The sequence below is a fragment of the Fringilla coelebs genome (assembly GCF_963513975.1).
Source record: "Fringilla coelebs genome assembly, chromosome: 32".
In the NCBI taxonomy this organism is placed as follows: domain Eukaryota; kingdom Metazoa; phylum Chordata; class Aves; order Passeriformes; family Fringillidae; genus Fringilla; species Fringilla coelebs.
In genome coordinates, this window is record NC_140058.1 from 36,313 (window position 1) to 58,280 (window position 21,968).

General features: G+C 60.8%; 1 protein-coding gene across 2 annotated transcripts; it reads left to right on the top strand.

The window, feature by feature from the left end:
- The first annotated feature begins 247 nt into the window (after positions 1 to 247).
- Positions 248 to 21,949, top strand: MAP2K7 (mitogen-activated protein kinase kinase 7). Of its 2 annotated transcripts, XM_084223900.1 has the most exons (13): positions 248 to 394; positions 2,604 to 2,651; positions 5,606 to 5,741; positions 6,948 to 7,014; positions 7,739 to 7,852; positions 9,136 to 9,255; positions 10,844 to 10,951; positions 13,158 to 13,337; positions 15,479 to 15,559; positions 18,173 to 18,315; positions 19,456 to 19,501; positions 20,553 to 20,683; positions 21,818 to 21,949. In XM_084223900.1, the coding sequence occupies exons 1-13, from the start codon at positions 271 to 273 to the stop codon at positions 21,861 to 21,863; spliced, it is 1,344 nt and encodes a 447-aa protein (XP_084080026.1). In that variant the 5' UTR covers positions 248 to 270; the 3' UTR covers positions 21,864 to 21,949. The 2 variants fall into 2 exon arrangements, with proteins under 2 accessions (XP_084080026.1, XP_084080027.1); XM_084223901.1 differs by lacking the exon at positions 2,604 to 2,651.
- The last annotated feature ends 19 nt before the right edge of the window (positions 21,950 to 21,968 follow it).

The window sequence follows — 21,968 nt, forward strand, 5'->3', positions numbered from 1 at the left end:
GCGGCAGCCGAGGCACACAACGCCCTCCCGTCAATCGCGCATGCGCAATAACGGTCCCAGGGCAAAGATGGCGGCGACCACAGGCACTCTCTTCCTACGGCAGCCGGTGAGACCCATAATTCCCAACACCGCGCCGAGCGCATGCGCATCGCCCGTTTCAGCGGGAAGATGGCGGCGCCCTCCGCTCCCTCCCTCCGTACGGCGGCCGGCGGGGGCTCCCAGCCCCGCCCCTCGCGGGCCCCGCGCATGCGCGACGCGGGGGGGGGGAAGATGGCGGCGTCCTCGCTGGAGCAGAAGCTTTCGCGGCTGGAGGCGAAGCTGAAGCAGGAGAACCGCGAGGCGCGGCGGAGAATCGACCTCAACCTCGACATCGGCCCCGCCCGCGCCCGCCCCAGTGAGCGGGGCCGGGGGGCGGCGGGAGCGGCCCGGGGGGGGCGGGGCGGCCGCGGGGAGGCCGCGCTGGGGGTGAGGGGGGGGAGCGGGGCCGTGAGGGGAGAGCGGGGCTGGGGGCGAGGGGAGCGGGGGGGAACGGGCGGTGTGGGGGGAGGAGGCCGGGACAGCGGTGTCCGGGGCAGGTTTGGGGTGCTCGGGGCAAATTTGAGGAGTTTGGGGCAAATTTGGGGTGTCCGGGGCAGGTTTGGGGTGCTGGGGGCAAAATTGGGGAGTTTGGGGCAAATTTGGGGTGTCCGGGGCAGGTTTGGGGTATTTGGGACAAATTTGGGGAGTTTGGGGCAAATTTGGTGTGTCCGGGGCAGGTTTGGGGTATTTGGGACAAATTTGGGGAGTTTGGGGCAAAATTGGTGTGTCCGGGGCAGGTTTGGGGTGTTTGGGACATCTTGGGGCCGTTTTAGGGCAGTTTGGGGCCATTTTGGGGCAGTTTGTGGGGCCGGGGGGCTTTTAGGGGGCTCCGAGTCCGTTTTGGGCTCTTTAGGACAATTTCGGGCTCTTTGGGGCGGTTTAGGGACGTTCTGGGGCAGTTCTGGGTCCTCAGGGGCGGTTTTGGGGTGTTTGGGGCAGTTTAGGAGCATTTTGGGGTAATTCTGGGGTTTAGGGGGGGTTGTGGTAGTTTTGAGCTGTTTGGGGCAGTTTTGGGGTGTTTGGGGCAGATTTGGGTCACTTTGGGGGTGTTTGAGGCAGTTTTGGGCCATTTTAGGGCCGTTCAGGTTTTTTGGGGTTTTTTTTTGGGGGGGGGCGGTTTTGAGGATGTTCAGGATGGTCTGGGTCAGTTTAAGGGGTTTAGGGACAATTTGGGGCAGTTCTGAGTGGTTTGGGGTGCTGGGGGTATTTGGGGGCTTTGGGGACATTTGGGGCAGTTTAGGGGCGCTTTGGGGTTGTTTGGGGGGGCTCTGTGGGGGGATCCGAGGCTATTTCAGGGTTTTAAGGACAATTTGGGGCAGTTTAGGGTCATTTTAGGTCAGTTTTGGGGCGCTTTAGGGACTTCTGGGGCAGTTTGGGGCCATTTGAGGGCAGTTTAGGGGGACACAGGGGTTTGGGGGGCTGGGAAGGGATTTTGGGGGGGAATTTGGGGGTTCCCAGTGGGGTTTTGGGGGGCTCTGGTGGGGGGAGGTCGGGAATGGGATTTTTTGGGGGGGTTTCCCTCCAGTTGTCACCTCGAGGATCCCCCTCCAGGTAGGAATCCCAGGACCATTCCCAGCAGATTTTGGGGATTTTTTGGGATTTTCCAGGCCGGGGGGAGAAGCCCCTCCCCCTACTTCCTTTCCCCTCCCCCCCTTCCAAATTTAAGCTCACTTTTATCCCCCCAAATTTAAATTTTTCCTCAAATTCATTCCTTAGCTCCCCAATTTAATGTGATTTTTTATCCCTAATTTGAATTCAGTTCTTTGCCCCCAAATTTATTTTTCCCTCTGAATTTTGCTCCTGTCCCCCCCAGTTTCATCTCTGTTCCCTCCCCCAATTTAATTTCATTTAAATTTCATTTATATTTCTGTCCCTCCCAATTTAAACTCAATTTTGTCCCCCCCATTTCATTCCTGTCCCTCCAACTTCAGCTCAGTTTCATTTTCCCCCAATTTAAATTCATTTCTGCCCCACCCTAATTAAAGCTCATCCCCCCAGTTTAATGAATTCCCCCAATTTAAATCCTTTTTTTCCTCTCAATTTAAATTCCTTTTTTTTAGTTGAAGTACATTTAGCTTTCTGCCCTCAATTTCAATTGTTCTTCCCCCATTTAATTTCATTCCCCACAATTTTAATCGATATCTCCTTAACTTTCAACTTCAGTTTATTTCTTCCAATTTAAATTCATTTCTCCTCCCCAATTTAAATTCTTTTCTACGCCCCAATTTAAATTCATTCCCCCCAATTAAAATTCATTTTTGCCCCAAATTTAAATTAATTTCCTCCAATTTAAATCCATTTTTGCTACCCAATTTATTCCCCTGAATTTAAATCCAGTTCTGCCCCCAATTTAAATTCATTCCCCCAATTTAAATTCATTCCCCTAATTTAATTAACTCACCCCACCCCCAATCTCTCCCTTTTTAATTTTTTCTCTTTTTCTTTCTGTTTTGTTTTTTTTAATTTATTATTTTTATTTTCCCCCCTTTTTTTATTTTCACCCCGTGCCCCTCCCCCATCTCCAGTCATCGTCATCACCCTTAGCCCCGCCCCCGCTCCGTCCCAGCGAGCAGGTACCTCCCCTCCCCCTCCCCAAACTGGGGACCCCCTCCCCATTTTAACCCCTCCCCCCGTGCCTCAGTTTCCCCCTCGTGGCAGCTTTGCCCCTCCCCCCCCAATTTGGGGACCCCTCCCCCCATTTAACCCCTCCCCCCCCCGTGCCTCAGTTTCCCCCCTTGGAGCATCTTTACCCCTCCCCCCCCCCCCCCAATTTGGGGACCCCTCCCCCCATTTAACCCCCCCCCAGCGGTTTCTTTGCCCCTCCCCCACCCCGGAATGCCCCTCCCCCCTGGAATGTGTCCCCTCCCCCCGGAATGTCCCCTCCCCCCCCCCCGTGTCCCCTCCCCCCCCTGGCTGTGGCATGGAGTGTCCCCTCCCCCCCCCGGCCCCTGCAGCATGCGGCCGGCCCGGGAACGGAACGGGGAAAAACGGGGGAAAAACGGGGGGGAAACGGGAAAATCTGTGAGGGAAACAGGAAAAACGGGGGGAAACGGGAAAAACGGGGGGAAAATGGGAAAAATGGGGGAAAACGGGAAAAACGGGGGGGGGGAACGGGAAAAACAGGGGAAACGGGAAAATCTGTGAGGAAAAACGGGGGAAATGGGAAAAATTGGGGAAAAATCAAGGGAAATTGTGGGGAAATTGGAACAACTGGGAGGAAAATGGGAAAATGGGGGGAAATGGGGAAAAAATTGGAGGGGAAATAGGGGGGAAATGGGAGGAAAAGCAGAGGAAATTGGGGGCAAATTGTGAAAAATGGGAAATTGGGAAAAATGGGAGAGAAATTGGGAGAAATGGGAGAAAAGGGGGAAAAATTTGGGAAAACTGGGAGAAAAATGGGGGAAATGGAAAAAATGGGGGAAAATGGGGAAAATTGTGAAAAACTGGAGGGCAATGGGGAAAACCACGGAAATTGGGGAAAATTGGGAGAAATGGGGGAGAAAATGGAAAAAACGGGGGAAAACAGGGAGGATTGGGGGGAAATGGGGGAAAATTTGGAAAAACTGGGAGAAAATTGAGGGGGAAATGGGGGGAAATTGGGAAAAATGGGGGGAAAGTGGGAGAAAATGGGGAAAAAATTGGAAAAACTGGGAGGGAAATGGGGAGAAGTTTGGAGGAAATGGGAATTGGGGGAATTGGGAGAAATTGGAGAAAAAATGGGGGGGGAAATGGGAGAAAATGGGGGAAAATTGGGAGGGAAACGGGGGAAATGGGGAAAATTTGGGAGGAACTGAGAAAACAGGGAGATGGGGAGAAATTGGGGGAAACAGTGGGAAATAGGGGGGAAGTGGGAAAAATGGGGGGAAATCAGGAGGAATTGGGAAAGATTGGGGGGGAAAATGGGAAAATCCAGGGTAAATGGGGAAAAACGGGGGGAAGTGGAAAATTGGGAAAAGTGGGGGGGGAAATTGAGAAAAATAGGTGGGAAAATTGGGGGAAATGGGGAAAACAGGGAAAAATGGGGCAGGAGAGGGAGCTGGGAATGGGGAAAAAATGGGGAGAGAGGGAAATGGGATGGGAAGGGGAAAAAATGGGGCAGGAATGGGGAAAATTAGGGGAAATGGGAAATAATGAAGGGGAAGAATGAGGAAAAGTGGGGCAGGAATGGGGGAAATGAGGAAAAATTGGGGGGAATTGGAGAAAAAATGGGGCAGGGAGGGAAAAAATGGAAAAGAATTTGGGGACACGGGGCAAGAAAAGAAGATGAAATGGGGGCTCCCTGTGCCCCCCCAGTTTATGGGGTTCTGACCTTTCTTCCCCCCAAGTTTTCGGGTCTTGACGATTTTCTCCCCCCTATTTTTGGGGTCCTGATGTTTTTCCTTCCATTTTTGGGGTTCTGACATGTCCCCCACCACTTTTGGGGTTCCTGACACCTCCATTCTCTATTTTTATGTTCCTGACAAGTCTCTCCTCAGTTTTGGGTTTTTTTTTTGTCCCCCCCATCCCAGTTTTGGGGTTCCTGACCAGTTTCTCTCTCCCCCCACATGGATTTTGGGGTCCCTGCTGTGTCTCCCCCTATTTTTAGAGTTCTCTCCCCATTTTTGGGGTCCCTGGTCCTTCTCTCCCCGTTTTCAGGGTTCTCTCCCCACTCTTGGGGTTCTCTCCCAAATTTTAGGTTCTCTCCCTAATTTGGGGTTCTCTCCCCCATTTTTTGCATTCTCTGCCCAAATTTTGGGGTTCTGTCTCTCTCCATCTTTGGAGTTCTCCTTTTTTAGGTTTCTCTCCCCTTTTTTGGGGTTCTCCATTTTTTGGGACCTCTCCCCTTTTTTGAGATTCTGTCCTCTTTTTGAGTTTTCCGTTTTTAGGGTTCTCTCCCCATTTTTTAGGTTCTTGCTCATCTTTGGGGTTCTCTCGCCTTTTTTGGGTTCTCCATTTTGTTTTGGGGTTCTCACCCCATTTCTGGCATTTATTCCCCTTTTTTTGGACTCACCATTTTGGGGTTCTGTGAACCATTTTTGGGGTTCTGTGCCTCCCCATTTTTAGGTTTCTCTCCCCTTTTTTGGGTTCTCCCCCCCTTTTTTGAGGTTCTCCCTGGTTTTGGTGTTCTCCATTTCTGGGGTTCTCCCTGGTTTTGGGGTTCCCTCCCCATTTCTGGGGTTCTCTTCCCATTTCTGGGGTTCTCCCCCCCGTTTTTTGGGTTTCCCTCCCCATTTTTTGGCTTTCTCTCCCTGTTTTTGGGGTCCCCTCCCCATTTTTTTGGGTTCCCTCCCCATTTTGGGGGTTTCCCTCCCCGTTTTTGGGTTTCTCTCCCCATTTTGGGGTTCCCTTCCCATTTTTTGGGTTTCTCTCCCTGTTTTTGGGGTTCCCTCCCCATTTTTTGGGGTTCCCTCCCCATTTCTGGGGTTCTCTCCCCATTTTGGGTTTCCCTCCCCGTTTTTTGGGTTTCTCTCCCCATTTTGGGTTTCTCTCCCCGTTTTTGGGGTTCCCTCCCCATTTTTGGGGTCTCTGACTCTGCTCTCCCCCCCAGCCCTGCAGCTGCCCCTGGTGAGCGAGGGGGGCCGGGGGGGGCCCCCCGAGAGCCCCCAGCCCGCGCCCCCCCCCCGGCCCCGGCAGATGCTGGGGCTGCCCCCGCCCCCCTTCCTGGTGCCGCGCAGCCTGGAGAGGTGAGGACACGCCCCCGAGCCCTCATTGGCTGATGGGGAGGAGCCCGGAAGCCGATTGGTTGGTTGGGGAGGGCCCGGAAGCTGATTGGGGAGAGTCTGGGTGCTGATCAGCCAATAGGGAGGAGCCTGGAAGCTGATTGGTTCATTGGGGAGAGCCTGGGAACAGATTGGCCTGAGGGGCTGGGGATCCTGTGCCCTGATTGGCCAGAGGATTGGGGAAGTCTTGTGCCCTGATTGGCCAGAGGATTGGGGAAGTCCTGTGCTCTGATTGGTCAGAGGTTTGGGGAGGTCCTGTGCTCTGATTGGTCACAGGTTTGGGGAAGTTCTGTGCTCTGATTGGTCAGAGGTTTGGGGAGGTCCTGTGCTCTGATTGGTCACAGGTTTGGGGAAGTCCTGTGCTCTGATTGGTCAGAGGATTGGGGAAGTCCTGTGCTCTGATTGGGTCAGAGGTTTGGGGAGATCATGTGCTCTGATTGGCCAGAAATCAGGGAGGATTCCATGCCCTGATTGGGTAGAATTCTAGGGTGATGACGTGAGCTGATTGGCTGAGCAGGAGGCTTATGCTAATTGGCTGGATAGACAGGAGTCGACAGGTGGTGATTGGCCAGAGATTCCAGGGAGAGCTTGTGCTCTGATTGGCTGGAGATCCAAGGGGCCGTGTGTTCTGATTGGCTGGGCTGGAGGGTTTGCGCAGCAGTTGGTCGGATGTTCAGGAGCTGTGGGCGCTGATTGGCCGCTGCTCTGAGGCCTTGTAGGCCCTGATTGGCCAGAGCTCAGGGAGTGGTGTGTTCTCATTGGCCAGAGCTTCAGGGTGATCTTAAACAGTGATTGGCTGGAGCAGAGCTTGCAGCTGCTGATTGGTTGATGGTTCAGACGATCCCAGCTGCTGATTGGCCTGGTGGGCAGGAGTGCTGTGCGCTCATTGGCCAGGAGTAGAAGAGCCCCCTGGGTGCTGATTGGTTAGCTGGCCCAGGAACCCCTGGGTGCTGATTGGCCAGGCAGGCAGGATTCCTGTCACGCCTTTGGCCAGAGCTGTGATTCCCTGTGAGCTGATTGGCTGGGCTTTCCCATAACCCTAATCTGATTGGCTGGGCTCTCTCCATTTCCTGAGCTGATTGGCTGAACTCTCCTAGTGCCCTGAACTGATTGGCTGAGCTCTCCCCATGCCTTGAGCTGATTGGCTGAATTCTCCCATTGCCTCCCTAGCATTGAGATCGACCAGAAGCTGCAGGAGATCATGAAACAGACGGGGTACCTGACCGTGGGGGGCCAGGTGAGTCAGGGGGGTTACCTGGCTGTGGGGGGCCAGGTGAGTCAGGGGGGTTACCTCGCCATGCAGGGGACAGGTGAGTCAGGGGGGTTACCTGGCCATGAGGGGGGGGGGCAGGTGAGTCAGGGGGGTTACTTGGCTATGGGGGGACAGGTGAGTCAGGGGGGTTACCTGGTAATGGGGGGCCAGATGAGTCAGGGGGGTTACCTGGCCATGCAGGGGACAGGTGAGTCAGGGGGGTTACCTGGCCATGGGGGGGGGGGGGCAGGTGAGTCAGGGGGGTTACTTGGCTATGGGGGGGGGGACACAGGTGAGTCAGGGGTGTTACCTGGCCAAGGGGGGGGCCAGGTGAGTCAGGGGGGGGTTACCTGGCCATGGGGGGACAGGTGAATTGGGGGGGTTACCTGCCTGTGGGGGGGAACAGGTGAGGATGGGGGGGCATGTGGGCATGGTGGGGGCCCAGGTGAGGATGGGGGGGGGGGGGGTGTTTACCTGACTGTGGGGGGGTTCCTGGCTCTGGGGGACACAGGTGAGGATGGGGGGGGGTTACCTGGCTGTGTGAGGGGTTACTTGGCCATGGGGTGCACAGGTGAGGACTGGGGGGGGTTACCTGGCCGTGGGAGGGGTTACGTGGCCGTGGGGTGCACAGGTGAGGACTGGGGGGGTTACCTGGCCGTGGGGGGAGCCCGGGCTGTCCCAGGTGGGCCCTGACCCCCCTCCTCCCCAGCGGTACCAGGCGGAGATCAACGACCTGGAGAACCTGGGCGAGATCGGCAGCGGCACCTGCGGGCAGGTGTGGAAGATGCGCTTCCGCAAGACCGGCCACGTCATCGCCGTCAAGGTGCACACTGGGCCCGCCCTGGGGACACCGGGGGGGACACCTGGGACCACCCCCCCGTGACACCTGGGACACCTGGGAACCCCCCCGACACCTGGGACACCTGGGACCACCCCCGACACCTGGGACACCTGGGACCACCCCGTGACACCTGGGACGCCCCCAGGACACCTGGGACCCCTGTGGGACACCTGGGAACCCCCCCATGACACCTGGGAACCCCCCATGACACCTGGGACCCCCTCAGTGACACCTGTGACCCCCCCCGATGACACCTGGGACCCCCCCCATGACACCTGGGACCCCCCCATGACACCTGTGACCCCTGGTGACACCTGCAACCCCCTGTGACCCCTGGTGACACCTGTGACCCCTGGTGACACCTGCAACCCCCTGTGACACCTGTGACCCCCAGTGACCCCTGGTGACACTTGTGACCCCCCCGAGACACCTGTGACCCCCCATGACCCTTTGTGATACCTGGGACCCCCCACAACACCTGGGACCCCCCCATGACACCTGTGGCCCCGGTGACACCTGGTGACACCTGCAACCCCCTGTGACACCTGTGACACCCCTGTGACACCTATGACCTGTCTGTGACCCGTGGTGACACCTGTGACCCCCTGGTGACACCTGTGACCCCTGGTGACACCTGTGACCCCCCCACCCCGTGACCCCTGGGACACTTGGTGACACCTGTGACCCCCAGGACACCTGTGACCCCCCCTGTGACCCCTGGTGACACCTGTGACCCCCCACAACACCTGGGACCTCCCTCTGGCACCTGTGACCCTGGTGACACCTGCAACCCCCTGTGACACCTGTGACCTCCCTGTGACTCCCTGGTGACACCCGTGACCCCCCATGACACCCGTGACCCTCTGTGACCCTCAGTGACACCTGTGACACCCCCCCCCCCCCCCACCCCGTGACCCCTGGGACACTTGGTGACACGTGTGACCCCCTGGTGACACTTGTGACCCCCTGGGACATCTGTGACCCCCCATGACACCTGTGACCCCCAGTGACGCTTGTGACCCCCTGGGACACGTGTGACCCCCCTGTGACCCCCGGTGACCCCTGTGACCCCCCTGTGACCCCCGGTGACACCTGTGACCCCGCATGACACTCGTACCCCCTGGTGACACCTGTGACCCCATGGGACACCTCTGACCCTCCCATGACACCCGTGTCCCCCTGTGACCCTTGGGACCCCCTGTGACCCCTGATGACCCTCTGTGACCCCCTGGTGACACCTGTGACCCCCCCGGTGTCCCCCGCAGCAAATGCGGCGCTCGGGGAACCGCGAGGAGAACAAGCGGATCCTGATGGACCTGGACGTGGTGCTCAAGAGCCACGACTGCCCCTACATCGTGCAGTGCTTCGGCACCTTCATCACCAACGTGAGCACCTGGGCACACCTGGGGGGCCTGGGGACACCTGGGGACAGCTGGGGGGCCTGGGGACACCTGGGGACACCTGGGGACAGCTGGGGTTATGGGTACCCCTACATCGTGCAGTGCTTCGGCACCTTCATCACCAACGTGAGCACCTGGGCACACCTGGGGGGCCTGGGGACACCTGGGGGGCCTGGGGACACCTGGGGACACTTGGGGTTATGGGTACCCCTACATCGTGCAGTGCTTCAGCACCTTCATCACCAACGTGAGCACCTGGGCACACCTGGGCGGCCTGGGGACACCTGGGGACACCTGGGGGGGCCTGGGGACACCTGGGGGGGCCTGGGGACACCTGGGGACAGCTTGGGGGGCCTGGGGACACCTGGGGTTATGGGTACCCCTACATCATGCAGTGCTTCGGCACCTTCATCACCAACGTGAGCACCTGGGCACACCTGGGGGGGCCTGGGTGGGCCTGGGGACACCTGGGGACACCTGGGGACAGCTGGGGTTATGGGTACCCCTACATGGTGCAGTGCTTCGGCACCTTCATCACCAACGTGAGCACCTGGGCGCACCTGGGGGGCCTGGGGACACCTGGGGGACACCTGGGGGGGTCTGGGGACAGCTGGGGACACCTGGGGACAGCTGGGGTTATTGGTACCCCTACATCGGGCAGTGCTTCGGCACCTTCATCACCAACGTGAGCACCTGGGCACACCTGGGGGGCCTGGGGGGGCCTGGGGACACCTGGGGGACACCTGGGGGGGCCTGGGGACAGCTGGGGACACCTGGGGTTATGGGTACCCCTACATCGTGCAGTGCTTCGGCACCTTCATCACCAACGTGAGCACCTGGGCACACCTGGGGGGCCTGGGGACACCTGGGCACACCTGGGGGACACCTGGGGGGGCACCTGAGGCACTCAGGGGAGCCTGGGGGGGGGGAGGGGGGGCGGGTCTGGATTGCCCTCCCAGTGCTCCCTTTGCCCTCCCAGTACACCCAGTGCCCCCCAGTGCTCCCCAGTGCCCCCCAGTACCCCCAGTGCCCCCCAGTACACGCAGTGCCCTCCCAGTACCCCCCAGTGCTCCCAGTGCCCCCATTGCTCCCAGTACCCCCAGTGCCCCCCAGTGCTCCCAGTGCCCCCCAGTACCCCCAGTGCCCCCAGTGCTCCCAGTCTCCCCCCAGTGCCCCCAGTACCCCCAGTACCCCCAGTTCCCCCAGTGCTCCCAGTCCTCTCCAGTGCTCCCAGTGCCCCCAGTGCCGCCAGTGCTCCCAGTACCCCCAGTGCCCCCAGTACCCCCAGTGCCCCCAGTGCTCCCAGTGCCCCCAGTGCTCCCAGTGCTCCCAGTACCCCCAGTGCCCCCAGTGCCCCCAGTACCCCCAGTGCCCCCAGTGCTCCCAGTGCCCCCAGTGCTCCCAGTGCCCCCAGTACACCCAGTACCCCACAGTGCCCCCAGTCCCCCCCAGTACCCCCAGTACCCCCAGTGCCCCCCGTGCCCCCCAGTGCCCCCCGTACCCCCAGTCCCCCCCAGTACCCCCCAGTCCCCCCCAGTGCTCCCAGTGCCCCCAGTACGCCGTCCCTCCCCAGACCGACGTGTTCATCGCCATGGAGCTCATGGGCACCTGCGCCGAGAAGCTCAAGAAGAGAATCCAGGGCCCCATCCCCGAGCGCATCCTGGGCAAGATGACGGTGGCAGTGAGTGACAGTGGGGACATTGGGGACAGCGGGGACGGGGGGACACTGGGGACAGCAGGGACATCTGGGGGATTGGAGACACCAGGGACATTGGGGAAACCGGGGACACTGGGGACACTGGGGACAGCGGGGACATTGGGGGCACTGGGGACATTGGGGACATTGGGGACATTGGGGACAGCAGGGACAGCAGGGACATTGGGGACATTGGGGACATTGGGGAAACTGGGGACACCTGGAGCCTTGGGGACAACTGGGGACACTGGAGATGATGGGGACAGGGGGGACACTGGGGACACTGGAGACATTGGGGAAACTGGGGACACTGGGGACACCTGGAGCCTTGGGGACCCTGGGAACACTGGGGACGACAGGGACGGGGGGACACTGGAGATATTGGGGACACTCGTGACACCTGGAGCCTTGGGGACACTGGGGGTATTGGGGACATTGGGGACGACCAGGACAGGGGGGACACTGGGGACATCTGGAGCCTTGGGGACACTGGGGACAAGCAGGACAGGGGGGAGGGGGACACTGGGGGCATTGGGGACACTTGTGACACCTGGAGCCTTGGGGACATTGGAGAGATTTGGGACATATGGGGATGGGGGGACACTCGGGACATTGGGGACACTCGGGACATTGGGGACAGGGGGACACTGGGGACACTCGGGACATATGGGGATGCTGGGGGCACTGGGGACAGGGGGGACATTGGGGACATTGGGGACAACGGGAGCATTAGGGACACTGGACAAGCCGGGTGGCTCTGGGATTTTGGGCAAGGTGACGGTAGCAGTGAGTGACAGCAGGGGGACACTGGGGACATTGGGGGCACTGGGGGGACATTGGGGACACTGAGGACATTGGGGGTACTGGGGACACGTGGAGCCTTGGGGACATTGGGGAGGTTTGGGACATATGGGGACACTGAGGACATTGGGGACAGTGGGGCCATTGGGGATACCGGGGACACTGGGGGCACCCTGAGCCTTGGGGACGGGGGGGACACTGGGGACATTGGGGACAACAGGAGCCTTGGGGACACTGGGGGCAGTGGGGATATTGAGGACACGCAGGGTGGCCTTGGGGTTCTGGGCAGGATGACAGCGGCAGTGAGTGGCCCTTGGGACAGTTGGGACATTGGGGACACCAGGGACACTGGGGACAGGCAGAGGGGTCCTGGCATCCTGGGCAAGATGGTGGTGATGGTGAGGGACAGTGGGGCACTGGGGACATTGGGGACAACAGGAACATTGGGGACAGTGGGGACAGCAGGAGCATTGGGGACAGTGGGGACAACAGGAGCATTGGGGACAGTGGGGACACCAGGAGCATTGGGGACACCAGGAGCATTGGGGACAGTAAGGACAGTGGGGACACCAGGAGCACTGGGGACAGTGGGGACAGTGGGGACACCAGGAGCACTGGGGACAGTGGGGACAGTGGGGACACCAGGAGCATTGGGGACAGTGGGGACAGGCAGGGGGTCCCCTGGATCCAGCACCCCATTCCCAAGTGGGCAGGGTGACAGTGACAGCAAGCAGAGGTGACACTTGGGGACTGTCACTGCTGTCCCCACGGATGGTGAAGTCGCTGCTGTACCTGAAGGAGAAGCACGGGGTGACCCCCAGGGGACACTGGGGACAGTCAGGGTGTTGTGGGCAGGGTGATGGTGGCGCAGAGGTGACACTGGGGACAGTCAGGGTGTTCTGGGCAGGATGGTGGCACAGAGGTGTGACACTGGGGACAGTCAGGGTGTTCTGGGCAGAGTGATGGTGGCACAGAGGTGACACTGGGGACAGTCAGGGTGTTCTGGGCAGAGTGATGGTGGCGCAGAGGTGACATTGGGGACAGTCAGGGTGTTCTGGGCAGGGTGGTGGTGGCGCAGAGGTGACATTGGGGACAGTCAGGGTGTTCTGGGCAGGGTGGTGGTGGCACAGGGTGGCACAGAGGTGACTCTGGGGACAGTCAGGGTGTTGTGGGCAGGGTGGTGGTGGCACAGAGGTGACATTGGGGACAGTCAGGGTGTTCTGGGCAGAGTGATGGTGGCGCAGAGGTGACATTGGGGACAGTCAGGGTGTTCTGGGCAGGGTGGTGGTGGCACAGGGTGGCACAGAGGTGACTCTGGGGACAGTCAGGGTGTTGTGGGCAGGGTGGTGGTGGCACAGAGGTGACTCTGGGGACAATCCCTGTCCCGCAGATCGTGAAGGCGCTGCTGTACCTGAAGGAGAAGCACGGGGTGATCCACAGGGATGTCAAACCCTCCAACATCCTGCTGGACGAGCGGGGCCAGGTCAAGCTCTGCGACTTCGGCATCAGCGGCCGCCTGGTGGACTCCAAGGCCAAGACCCGGAGCGCGGGCTGTGCGGCCTACATGGCGGTGAGGGGACACGGGGACATCCCTGGGGACATGGGGACAGGGTTGGGGACATCCCCTGGGACATGGGGACAGGGTTGGGGACATCCCCTGGGACATGGGGACAGGGTTGGGGACATCCCTGGGGACACGGGGACAGGGTTAGGGACATCCCGTGGGACATGGGGACATCCCCCAAAGCGCGGGCTGTGCGGCCTACATGGCGGTGAGGGGACATGGGGACATCCCTGGGGACATGGGGACAGGGTTGGGGACATCCCCTGGGACATGGGGACAGGGTTGGGGACATCCCCTGGGACATGGGGACAGCCCCTGGAGCGCAGGCTGTGCGGCCTACATGGCGGTGAGGGGACGTGGGGACATGGGGACAGGGTTGGGGAGATCCGCTGGGACACAGGGACAGGGTTGGGGACATCCCCTGGGATATTGGGAACATCCCCCAGAGCGCGGGCTGTGTGGCCTACATGGCGGTGAGGGGACATGGGGACACTGGGACAGGGTTAGGGACATCCCCTGGGACATGGGGACACGGGGAGAGCCCCTGGAGCGCGGGCTGTGTGGCCTACATGGCGGTGAGGGGACACGGGGACAGGGCTGGGGACATCCCCTGGGACATGGGGACAGCCCCTGGAGTGTGGGGTGTGCGGCCTACATGGCGGTGAGGGGATGTGGGGACATGGGGACAGGGTTGGGGACATCCCCTGGGGCACTGTGGACATCCCCCAGAGTGTGGGGTGTGGGACACTGGGGACATCCCCTGGGACATTGGGGACATCCCTCAGAGTGCAGGATGTACAGCCTACATGGCGGTGAAGGGACATGGGGACACTGGGGACACTGGGGATGTGGGGACATGGGGACATTGGGGATAGGGGGACACTGGGGACATTGGAGACACTGGGCACAGGGGAGACATGGGGACATTGAGGGGGACACTGGGGACATTAGAGGGACACTGGGGACATTGGGGATGTGAGGAACATGGGGACGTTGGGGACATTAGGGGAAACTGGGGACGTTGGGGGGGCCATTGGGGACACTGGGGACATGAGGAACATGGGGGACATGGGGACATTGGGGGGCCACAGGGGGCATCAGCCCCAGAGCGGGCCTTTGGGGGGGATTGGGGAGTGTTGGGTCCCCAGGATTGGGGGGCTGCACCCCGGCCTTGGGATGGGGCCCCCCAGGTTTGGGGCTGTTGGGGATCCCCTGAGGTTTGGGGGATCCCCCCAGGTTGGGGGTTTGGGGGTTCCCAGGTTTGGGGTTCTGGATGTTTGGGGGTTCCCAGGTTTGGGGTTTGGGGGTTCCCAGGTTTGGGGTTTGGGGTTCCCAGGCTTGGGGTTCTGGGTGTTTGGGGGTTCCTAGGTTTGGGGTTTTTGGAGTCCCCCATGCGTTAGGGGTTTTGGGGTCCCTGCCAGGTTTGGGGGTTCCCAAGTTTGGGGTTTTGGGGTTCCCAGTTTTTGGTCTTTGGGGGTTCCCAGGTTTGGGGTTCTGGGTCTTTGGGGTTCCTGGGTTTGGGGTTTGGGGGTTCCCAGGTTTGGGGTTTTGGAGTCCCCCACACATTTGGGGTTTTGGGGTCCCTGCTGGGTTTGGGGGTTTTGGGGTTCCCAGTTTTTGGTCTTTGGGGGTTCCCAGGTTTGGGGTTTCTGGATCTTTGGGGATTCCCACGTTGGGGTTCTGGGTGTTTGGGGGTTCCCAGGTTTGGGGTTTGGGTCTTTGGGGGTTCCCAGGTTTGGGGTTGGGGCTTCTGGGTGTTTGGGTGTTCCCATGTTGGGGTTCTGGGTTTTTGGGGGTTCCCAGGTTTGGGGTTTTTTGAGTTCCCCACGTTTGGGGTTTTGGGGTCCCTGCCGGGTTTGGGGGTTTTGGGGGTTCCCAAGTTTGGGGTTTTGGGGTTCCCAGTTTTTGGTCTTTTAGGGTTCCCAGGTTTGGGGTTTGGGTCTTTGGGGGTTCCAAGGTTTTGGGTTTGGGGTTCTGGGTGTTTGGGGGTTCCCATGTTTGGGGTTCTGGGTGTTTGGGGGTTCCCATGTTGGGGTTCTGGGTGTTTGGGGGTTCCCAGGTTTGGGGTTTGGGGGTTCCCAGGTTTGGGGTTGGGGGTTCTGGGGCCCTGCCCCCACCCCGTGGCCCCAATGCTGCCCCTCCCCCAGCCCGAGCGCATCGACCCCCCCGACCCCACCAAGCCCGACTACGACATCCGCGCCGACGTCTGGAGCCTCGGCATCTCCCTGGTGAGCCCGGCCCCACAGCGTCCCCAAACGTCACCCAGGGTCCCCACAGTGTCCCCAGGGTCACCCAGGGTCCCCAAACGTCACCCAGGGTCCCCAAAGCATCCCCAAACGTCACCCAGGGTCCCCACAGCGTCCCCAAACGTCACCCAGGGTCCCCACAGTGTCCCCAGGGTCACCCAGGGTCTCCAAACATCACCCAGGGTCCCCAAACGTCACCCAGGGTCCCCAGTGTCCCCCAATGTCACCCAGGGTCCCCAGAGTGTCCCCAGTGTCACTCAGGGTCCTCTGAGTGTCCCCAAATGTTACCCAGGGTCCCCAGCATCCCCAAACGTCAACCAGGGTCCCCAGAGTGTCCCCAGGGTCCCCAAAGCGTCCCCAAACGTCACCCAGGGTCCCCAAACATCACCCAGGGTCCCCAGAGTGTCCCCAAATGTCACCCAGGGTCCCCAGCAACCCCCAATGTCACCCAGGGTTCCCAGTGTCCCCCAATGTCACCCAGGGTCCTCAGAGTGTCCCCAGATGTCACCCAAGGTCCCCAAAGCCTCCCCAGTGTCACCCAGGATTCCCAGTGTCCCCAAATGTCACCCAAGGTCCCTAAAGTGTCCCCAAATGTTACCCAGGGTCCCCAGCATCCCCAAGCGTCACTCAGGGTCCCCAGAGTGTCCCCAGTGCCATCCAGGGTCCCCAAACACCACCCAGGGTCCCCAGCATCCCCAGTGTCCCCCAATGTCACCCAGGGTCCCCAAACGTCACCCAGGGTCCCCAGAGTGTCCCCAGTGTCCCCCAGTGTCACCCAGGGTCCCCAAACGTCACCCAGGGTCCCCAGAGTGTCCCCGACCCACCCAACTGTCCCCAGAGTGTCACCGAGCTGTCCCCAAAACGCCCCGACCCACCCGGTGTCCCCAAAGCATTACCCAGCTGTCCCCAGAGTGTCACCGAGCTGTCCCCAAAGTGTCCCTGCCCCCCCCCAGTGTCCCCAGGCTGGCCCCGGCCACCTCTGGGTCCCGAGTGTGTCCCCACGGTGCCACCTCAGCCCTGCAGTGCCACACCTCCCTACGACACCTGTCCCTGTCACAGCTGTCACACCTGTGCGTGTGCCACACCTGTCACCTGTCCCTGGCACAGCTGTCACACCTGTGCGTGTGCCACACCTGTCACCTGTCCCTGGCACAGCTGTCACACCTGTGTCACACCTGTCACACCTGTCACCTGTCCCTGGCACAGCTGTCACACCTGTGTCACACCTGTCACACCTGTCACCTGTCCTTGGCACAGCTGTCACACCTGTGTGTGTGTCACACCTGTCACCTGTCCCTGGCACAGCTGTCACACCTGTGTCACACCTGTCACACCTGTCACCTGTCCCTGGCACAGCTGTCACACCTGTGTCACACCTGTCACACCTGTCACCTGTCCCTGGCACAGCTGTCACACCTGTGTCACACCTGTCACACCTGTCACCTGTCCCTGTCACCGCTGTCACACCTGTGCGTGTGTCACACCTGTCACCTGTCCCTGGCACAGCTGTCACACCTGTGTCACACCTGTTACACCTGTCACCTGTCCCTGTCACCGCTGTCACACCTGTGCGTGTGTCACACCTGTCACCTGTCCCTGGCACAGCTGTCACACCTGTGCATGTGTCACACCTGTCACCTGTCCCTGGCACAGCTGTCACACCTGTGTCATACCTGTCACACCTGTCACCTGTCCTTGGCACAGCTGTCACACCTGTGTGTGTGTCACACCTGTCACCTGTCCCTGGCACAGCTGTCACACCTGTGTCATACTTGTCACACCTGTCACCTGTCCCTGGCACAGCTGTCACACCTGTGTCATACCTGTCACACCTGTCACCTGTCCTTGGCACAGCTGTCACACCTGTGTGTGTGTCACACCTGTCACCTGTCCCTGGCACAGCTGTCACACCTGTGTCATACTTGTCACACCTGTCCCTGTCACAGCTGTCACCTGTCCATGTCACAGCTGTCACACCTGTGTGTGTGTCACACCTGTCACACCTGTGTCACCTGTGTCCCCAGGTGGAGCTGGCCACAGGGCAGTTCCCTTACCAGAACTGCTGTCACACCTGTCACACCTGTGTCACCTGTGTCCCCAGGTGGAGCTGGCCACGGGGCAGTTCCCCTACCAGAACTGCAGTCCCTGTGTGTGTCACACCTGTGTCACCTGTGTCCCCAGGTGGAGCTGGCCACGGGGCAGTTCCCCTACCAGAACTGCTGTCCCTGTGTGTGTCACACCTGTGTCACCTGTGTCCCCAGGTGGAGCTGGCCACGGGGCAGTTCCCCTACCAGAACTGCTGTCCCTGTGTGTGTCACACCTGTGTCACCTGTGTCCCCAGGTGGAGCTGGCCACGGGGCAGTTCCCCTACCAGAACTGCTGTCCCTGTGTGTGTCACACCTGTGTCACCTGTGTCCCCAGGTGGAGCTGGCCACGGGGCAGTTCCCCTACCAGAACTGCTGTCCCTGTGTGTGTCACACCTGTGTCACACCTGTGTCACCTGTGTCCCCAGGTGGAGCTGGCCACGGGGCAGTTCCCCTACCAGAACTGCTGTCCCTGTCACACCTGTCACACCTGTGTCACCTGTGTCCCCAGGTGGAGCTGGCCACGGGGCAGTTCCCCTACCAGAACTGCAAGACGGATTTCGAGGTGCTGACCAAGGTGCTGCAGGAGGACCCGCCCCTGCTGCCCCCCGCCATGGGCTTCTCCGGGGACTTCCAGGCCTTCGTCCGAGACTGGTGGGGACAGCGGGGACAGGGGGGACACGGGCATGTGGGGACACACGGGGACATGGGGAGACAGGGACATGGGGGACATCGGGGACAGGGGGGGACATGGGGGACATGGGGACACATGGGGACATGGGGGACATCGGGGACAGGGGGGGACACGGGCATGTGGGGACACACGGGGACATGGGGGACATGGGGACACACAGGGACATGGGGGACATGGGGACACACGGGGACATGGGGACACACAGGGACATGGGGACACACAGGGACATTGGGACACACAGGGACATGGGGATACACAGGGACATGGGGGACATGAGGACACACGGGGACATTGGGACACACAGGGACATGGGGGACACACGGGGACATGGGGACACATAGGGACATTGGGGACATGGGGACACACAGGGACATGGGGAACACACAGGGACATTGGGGATACCATGGGGACATGGGGGACATAGGGACACACAGGGGACATGGGGACACACAGGGACATGGGGACACACAGGGACATGGGGGATACCATGGGGACACACAGGGACATGGGGGACATGGGGACATTGGGACACACAGGGACATGGGGACACACAGGGACATGGGGGACATGGGAACATAGGGACATGGGGGACATTGGGACACATGGGGGACAAGGGGGATACCATGGGGACTTGGGGATACAGAGGACATGGGTGACATGGGGACATTGGGACACACAGGGACATGGGGGATACCGTGGGGACACACAGGTGACGCCACGGACACACAGGACATAGGGACACAGGGGGGACGCGGGGACGTGGGGAGCACAGGGGGACAAGGGGACACACGGGACACAGAGACATGGGGACACACAGGGGACAAGGAGGGTCCCCAAGATGCTCTGGGGACTTCCAGGCCTTCATCCGTGACTGTTGGGGACACGGGGGGGACATGGGGGGGCACAGGGGACATGGGGGGGACAGAGCCCCAGGGGTCCCCAAGGTGCCACCCCCCCTTCTCTGGGGAGCTCCAGGCCTTCGTCTGGGACTGGTGGGGGACGGGGGGGACATGGGGACAGGGGGGGACATGGGGACAGGGGGGGCATGGGGACGTGGCCCCAGGGTCCCAAAGGTGCTCACCCCCCGTCCCCTCCCCCAGCCTCACCAAGGACCACAGGAAGAGACCAAAGTACAACAAGTTACTGGTGAGTGGCACTGTCACCTGTCACTGTCACACCTGTCACTGTCACACCTGTCACACCCGTTACCTGTCCCTGTCAGTGCCTCACCTGTCATACCTGTCACCTGTCCCATCACATTTGTCTCTTTCCCTGTCACTCGTGTCCCTAGGGCCACCTCCCCATCACGGCTGTCACCAGAGCCACGGCCACCCCCTCCCCGTCCCTGGGGGTCCCCAAGTCCCTGTCACCTCCCCTATGTGTCTGCAGCTGTGTCCCTGTGTCTGTCCCCATGTCCTTGTGCCTGTGTCCCCGTGTCCCCAAGGCCTTATCCCTGTCCCGTGTCTCCGTCCCCACCTTGTCCCCAAACCCTCAGTGCTCTGTCCCCATGTCCCCAAGCTTTGTCCTCCGTGTCCAGTGTGGTTCCCTTGTCCTCATATCCCCCAGTGTCCTGATGTCCCCATGTCCCCACATCCCTGCTGTCCCCATGTCCCCGATGTCCCTGCTGTCCCCAATGTCCCTGATGTCCCCTGCTGTCATCCCTGCTATCCCCATGTGTCTGCTGTTCCCAGCGTCCCCATGTCCCCTGATGTCCCCATGTCCCTATTTCCCCAATGTCCCTGATGTCCTGTGCTGTCCCCGATGTCCCCATGTCATGTCCCCGCTGTCCCCCGCTGTCCCCAGTGTCCCCATGTCATGTCCCTGTGTCCCCTGCTGTCCCCTGTGTCCCCAATGTCCCTGATGTCCCCTGCTGTCATCCCTGCTATCCCCATGTGCCTGCTGTTCCCAGCGTCCCCATGTCCCCTGATGTTCCCATGTCCCTATTTCTCCAATGTCCCTGATGTCCTGTGCTGTCTCTGCTGTCCCCGATGTCCCCATGTCATGTCCCCGTGTCCATGTCCAGTGTGGCTCCCTTGTCCTCGTATCCCCCAGTGTCCTGATGTCCCCATGCCCCACGTCCCTGCTGTCCCCGCTGTCCCCATGTCATGTCGCTGTGTCCCTGCTGTCCCCGTGTCCCCGCTGTCCCCACGTCATGTCCCTGCTGTCCCCGATGTCCCCATGTCCCCTGTCCCCACAGGAGCACACCTTCATCAAGCGCTACGAGACGCTGGAGGTGGATGTGGCCACCTGGTTCAAGGACGTGATGGCCCGGACAGAGTCCCCGCGCCCGGGGGGTGGCCTGGGCCACCACCTGCCCTTCTTCACCAGGTAGCGCCCGCCCGGCGCCACCACGCCCGGCAGGGGACACCGGGGACAGCCGGGACACCCCTGGGACAGCCCGGGGACACTGCCTGGTGCCACCACGCCCGGCAGGGGACACCGGGGACAGCTGGGACATTCCCTGTGGCACACCACAGGGACAGCTGGGACAGCCCTGGGACAGCCACACCCAGCACAGGGACACCTGTGACACCCACTGGGGGTGGTGACATCTGTGCCACCCCCCCGTGCCACCCCCCTGTGACACCCAGTGTGACGGTGACGCTTCCACAGCCGCCACAGCCCTGGCCTGGCCTGCAGTGTCCCCAGCGTGTCCCTGCCATCCCAGCTGTCCCCTCCCACTGTCCCCACCTTCCCGAGGCCAGGGGACACCCCTGTCCCCTCTGTGTCCCCCTGGCCCTGCCTCAGTTTCCCACAGGGTCCCGTGTGGGGACAGGACAGGGAGGTGGCACCGAGGGTGTGACACTCTGGGATGTGACACTGAGGTGACACTCGGAGGTGACACTCTGGGAGGTGGCCCAGGGACACGGAGATGGCTGGGGGATGTGACACGGGTGTGACGCCGGGGCCTGGGGATGTGACACTCGGCCCCAAGGGGACATTGAGGGGACACGGAGGTGGCAGCAGGACATGGGGACGTGACACGGAGATGGCACTCGGGGACACGGAGATGGCGCAGGAACGTGACACAGGGGACAGCGTGGAGAGCCAGCACGGGGATGTGACAGCGAGGGACAGCGAGGGGACATGAAGGATGGCACAGAAATGGCACTGGGACGTGACATGGGGATGGCACTGGAACGTGACACGGGGACACAGGACAGAGATGGCACCGGGAAGTGACATGGGCACACAGGGATGGCACCAGGATGGCACCGGGAAGTGACACAGGACACAGAACAGAGGTGGCACCGGGAAGTGACATGGGGACACAGGAGTGGCACCAGGATGGCACCGGGATGTGACACAGGACAGAGGTGGCACCGGGATGTGGCACAGGGATGGCACCGGGAAGTGGCAGAGGACAGAGACGTCCCCAGGCTGTGGCAATGGGGACATGGCACTGAAGGACACCAAGTGGTGGCCTGGGGACACGGACACGTCACGGACATGACATTGCAGGGCCCAGTCCCACGATGTGACACCGAGATGTGACACTGGAATGTGACACCAGAGATGTGACACCAAGGATGTGACACCAGAGACGTGACACCGCGATGTGACACCGCGATGTGACACCGAGATGTGACACTGGGATGTGACACCAGAGATG

Coding starts and splice junctions, on each gene's coding strand:
- MAP2K7 (XM_084223900.1), top strand. CDS start 271: ATGGCGGCGTCCTCGCTGGAGCAGAAGCTTTCGCGGCTGGAGGCGAAG. Junction 7,853..9,135: donor GCCACGTCATCGCCGTCAAG/GTGCACACTGGG, acceptor TGTCCCCCGCAG/CAAATGCGGCGCTCGGGGAA. Junction 20,684..21,817: donor CACCTGCCCTTCTTCACCAG/GTAGCGCCCGCC, acceptor ATGACATTGCAG/GGCCCAGTCCCACGATGTGA.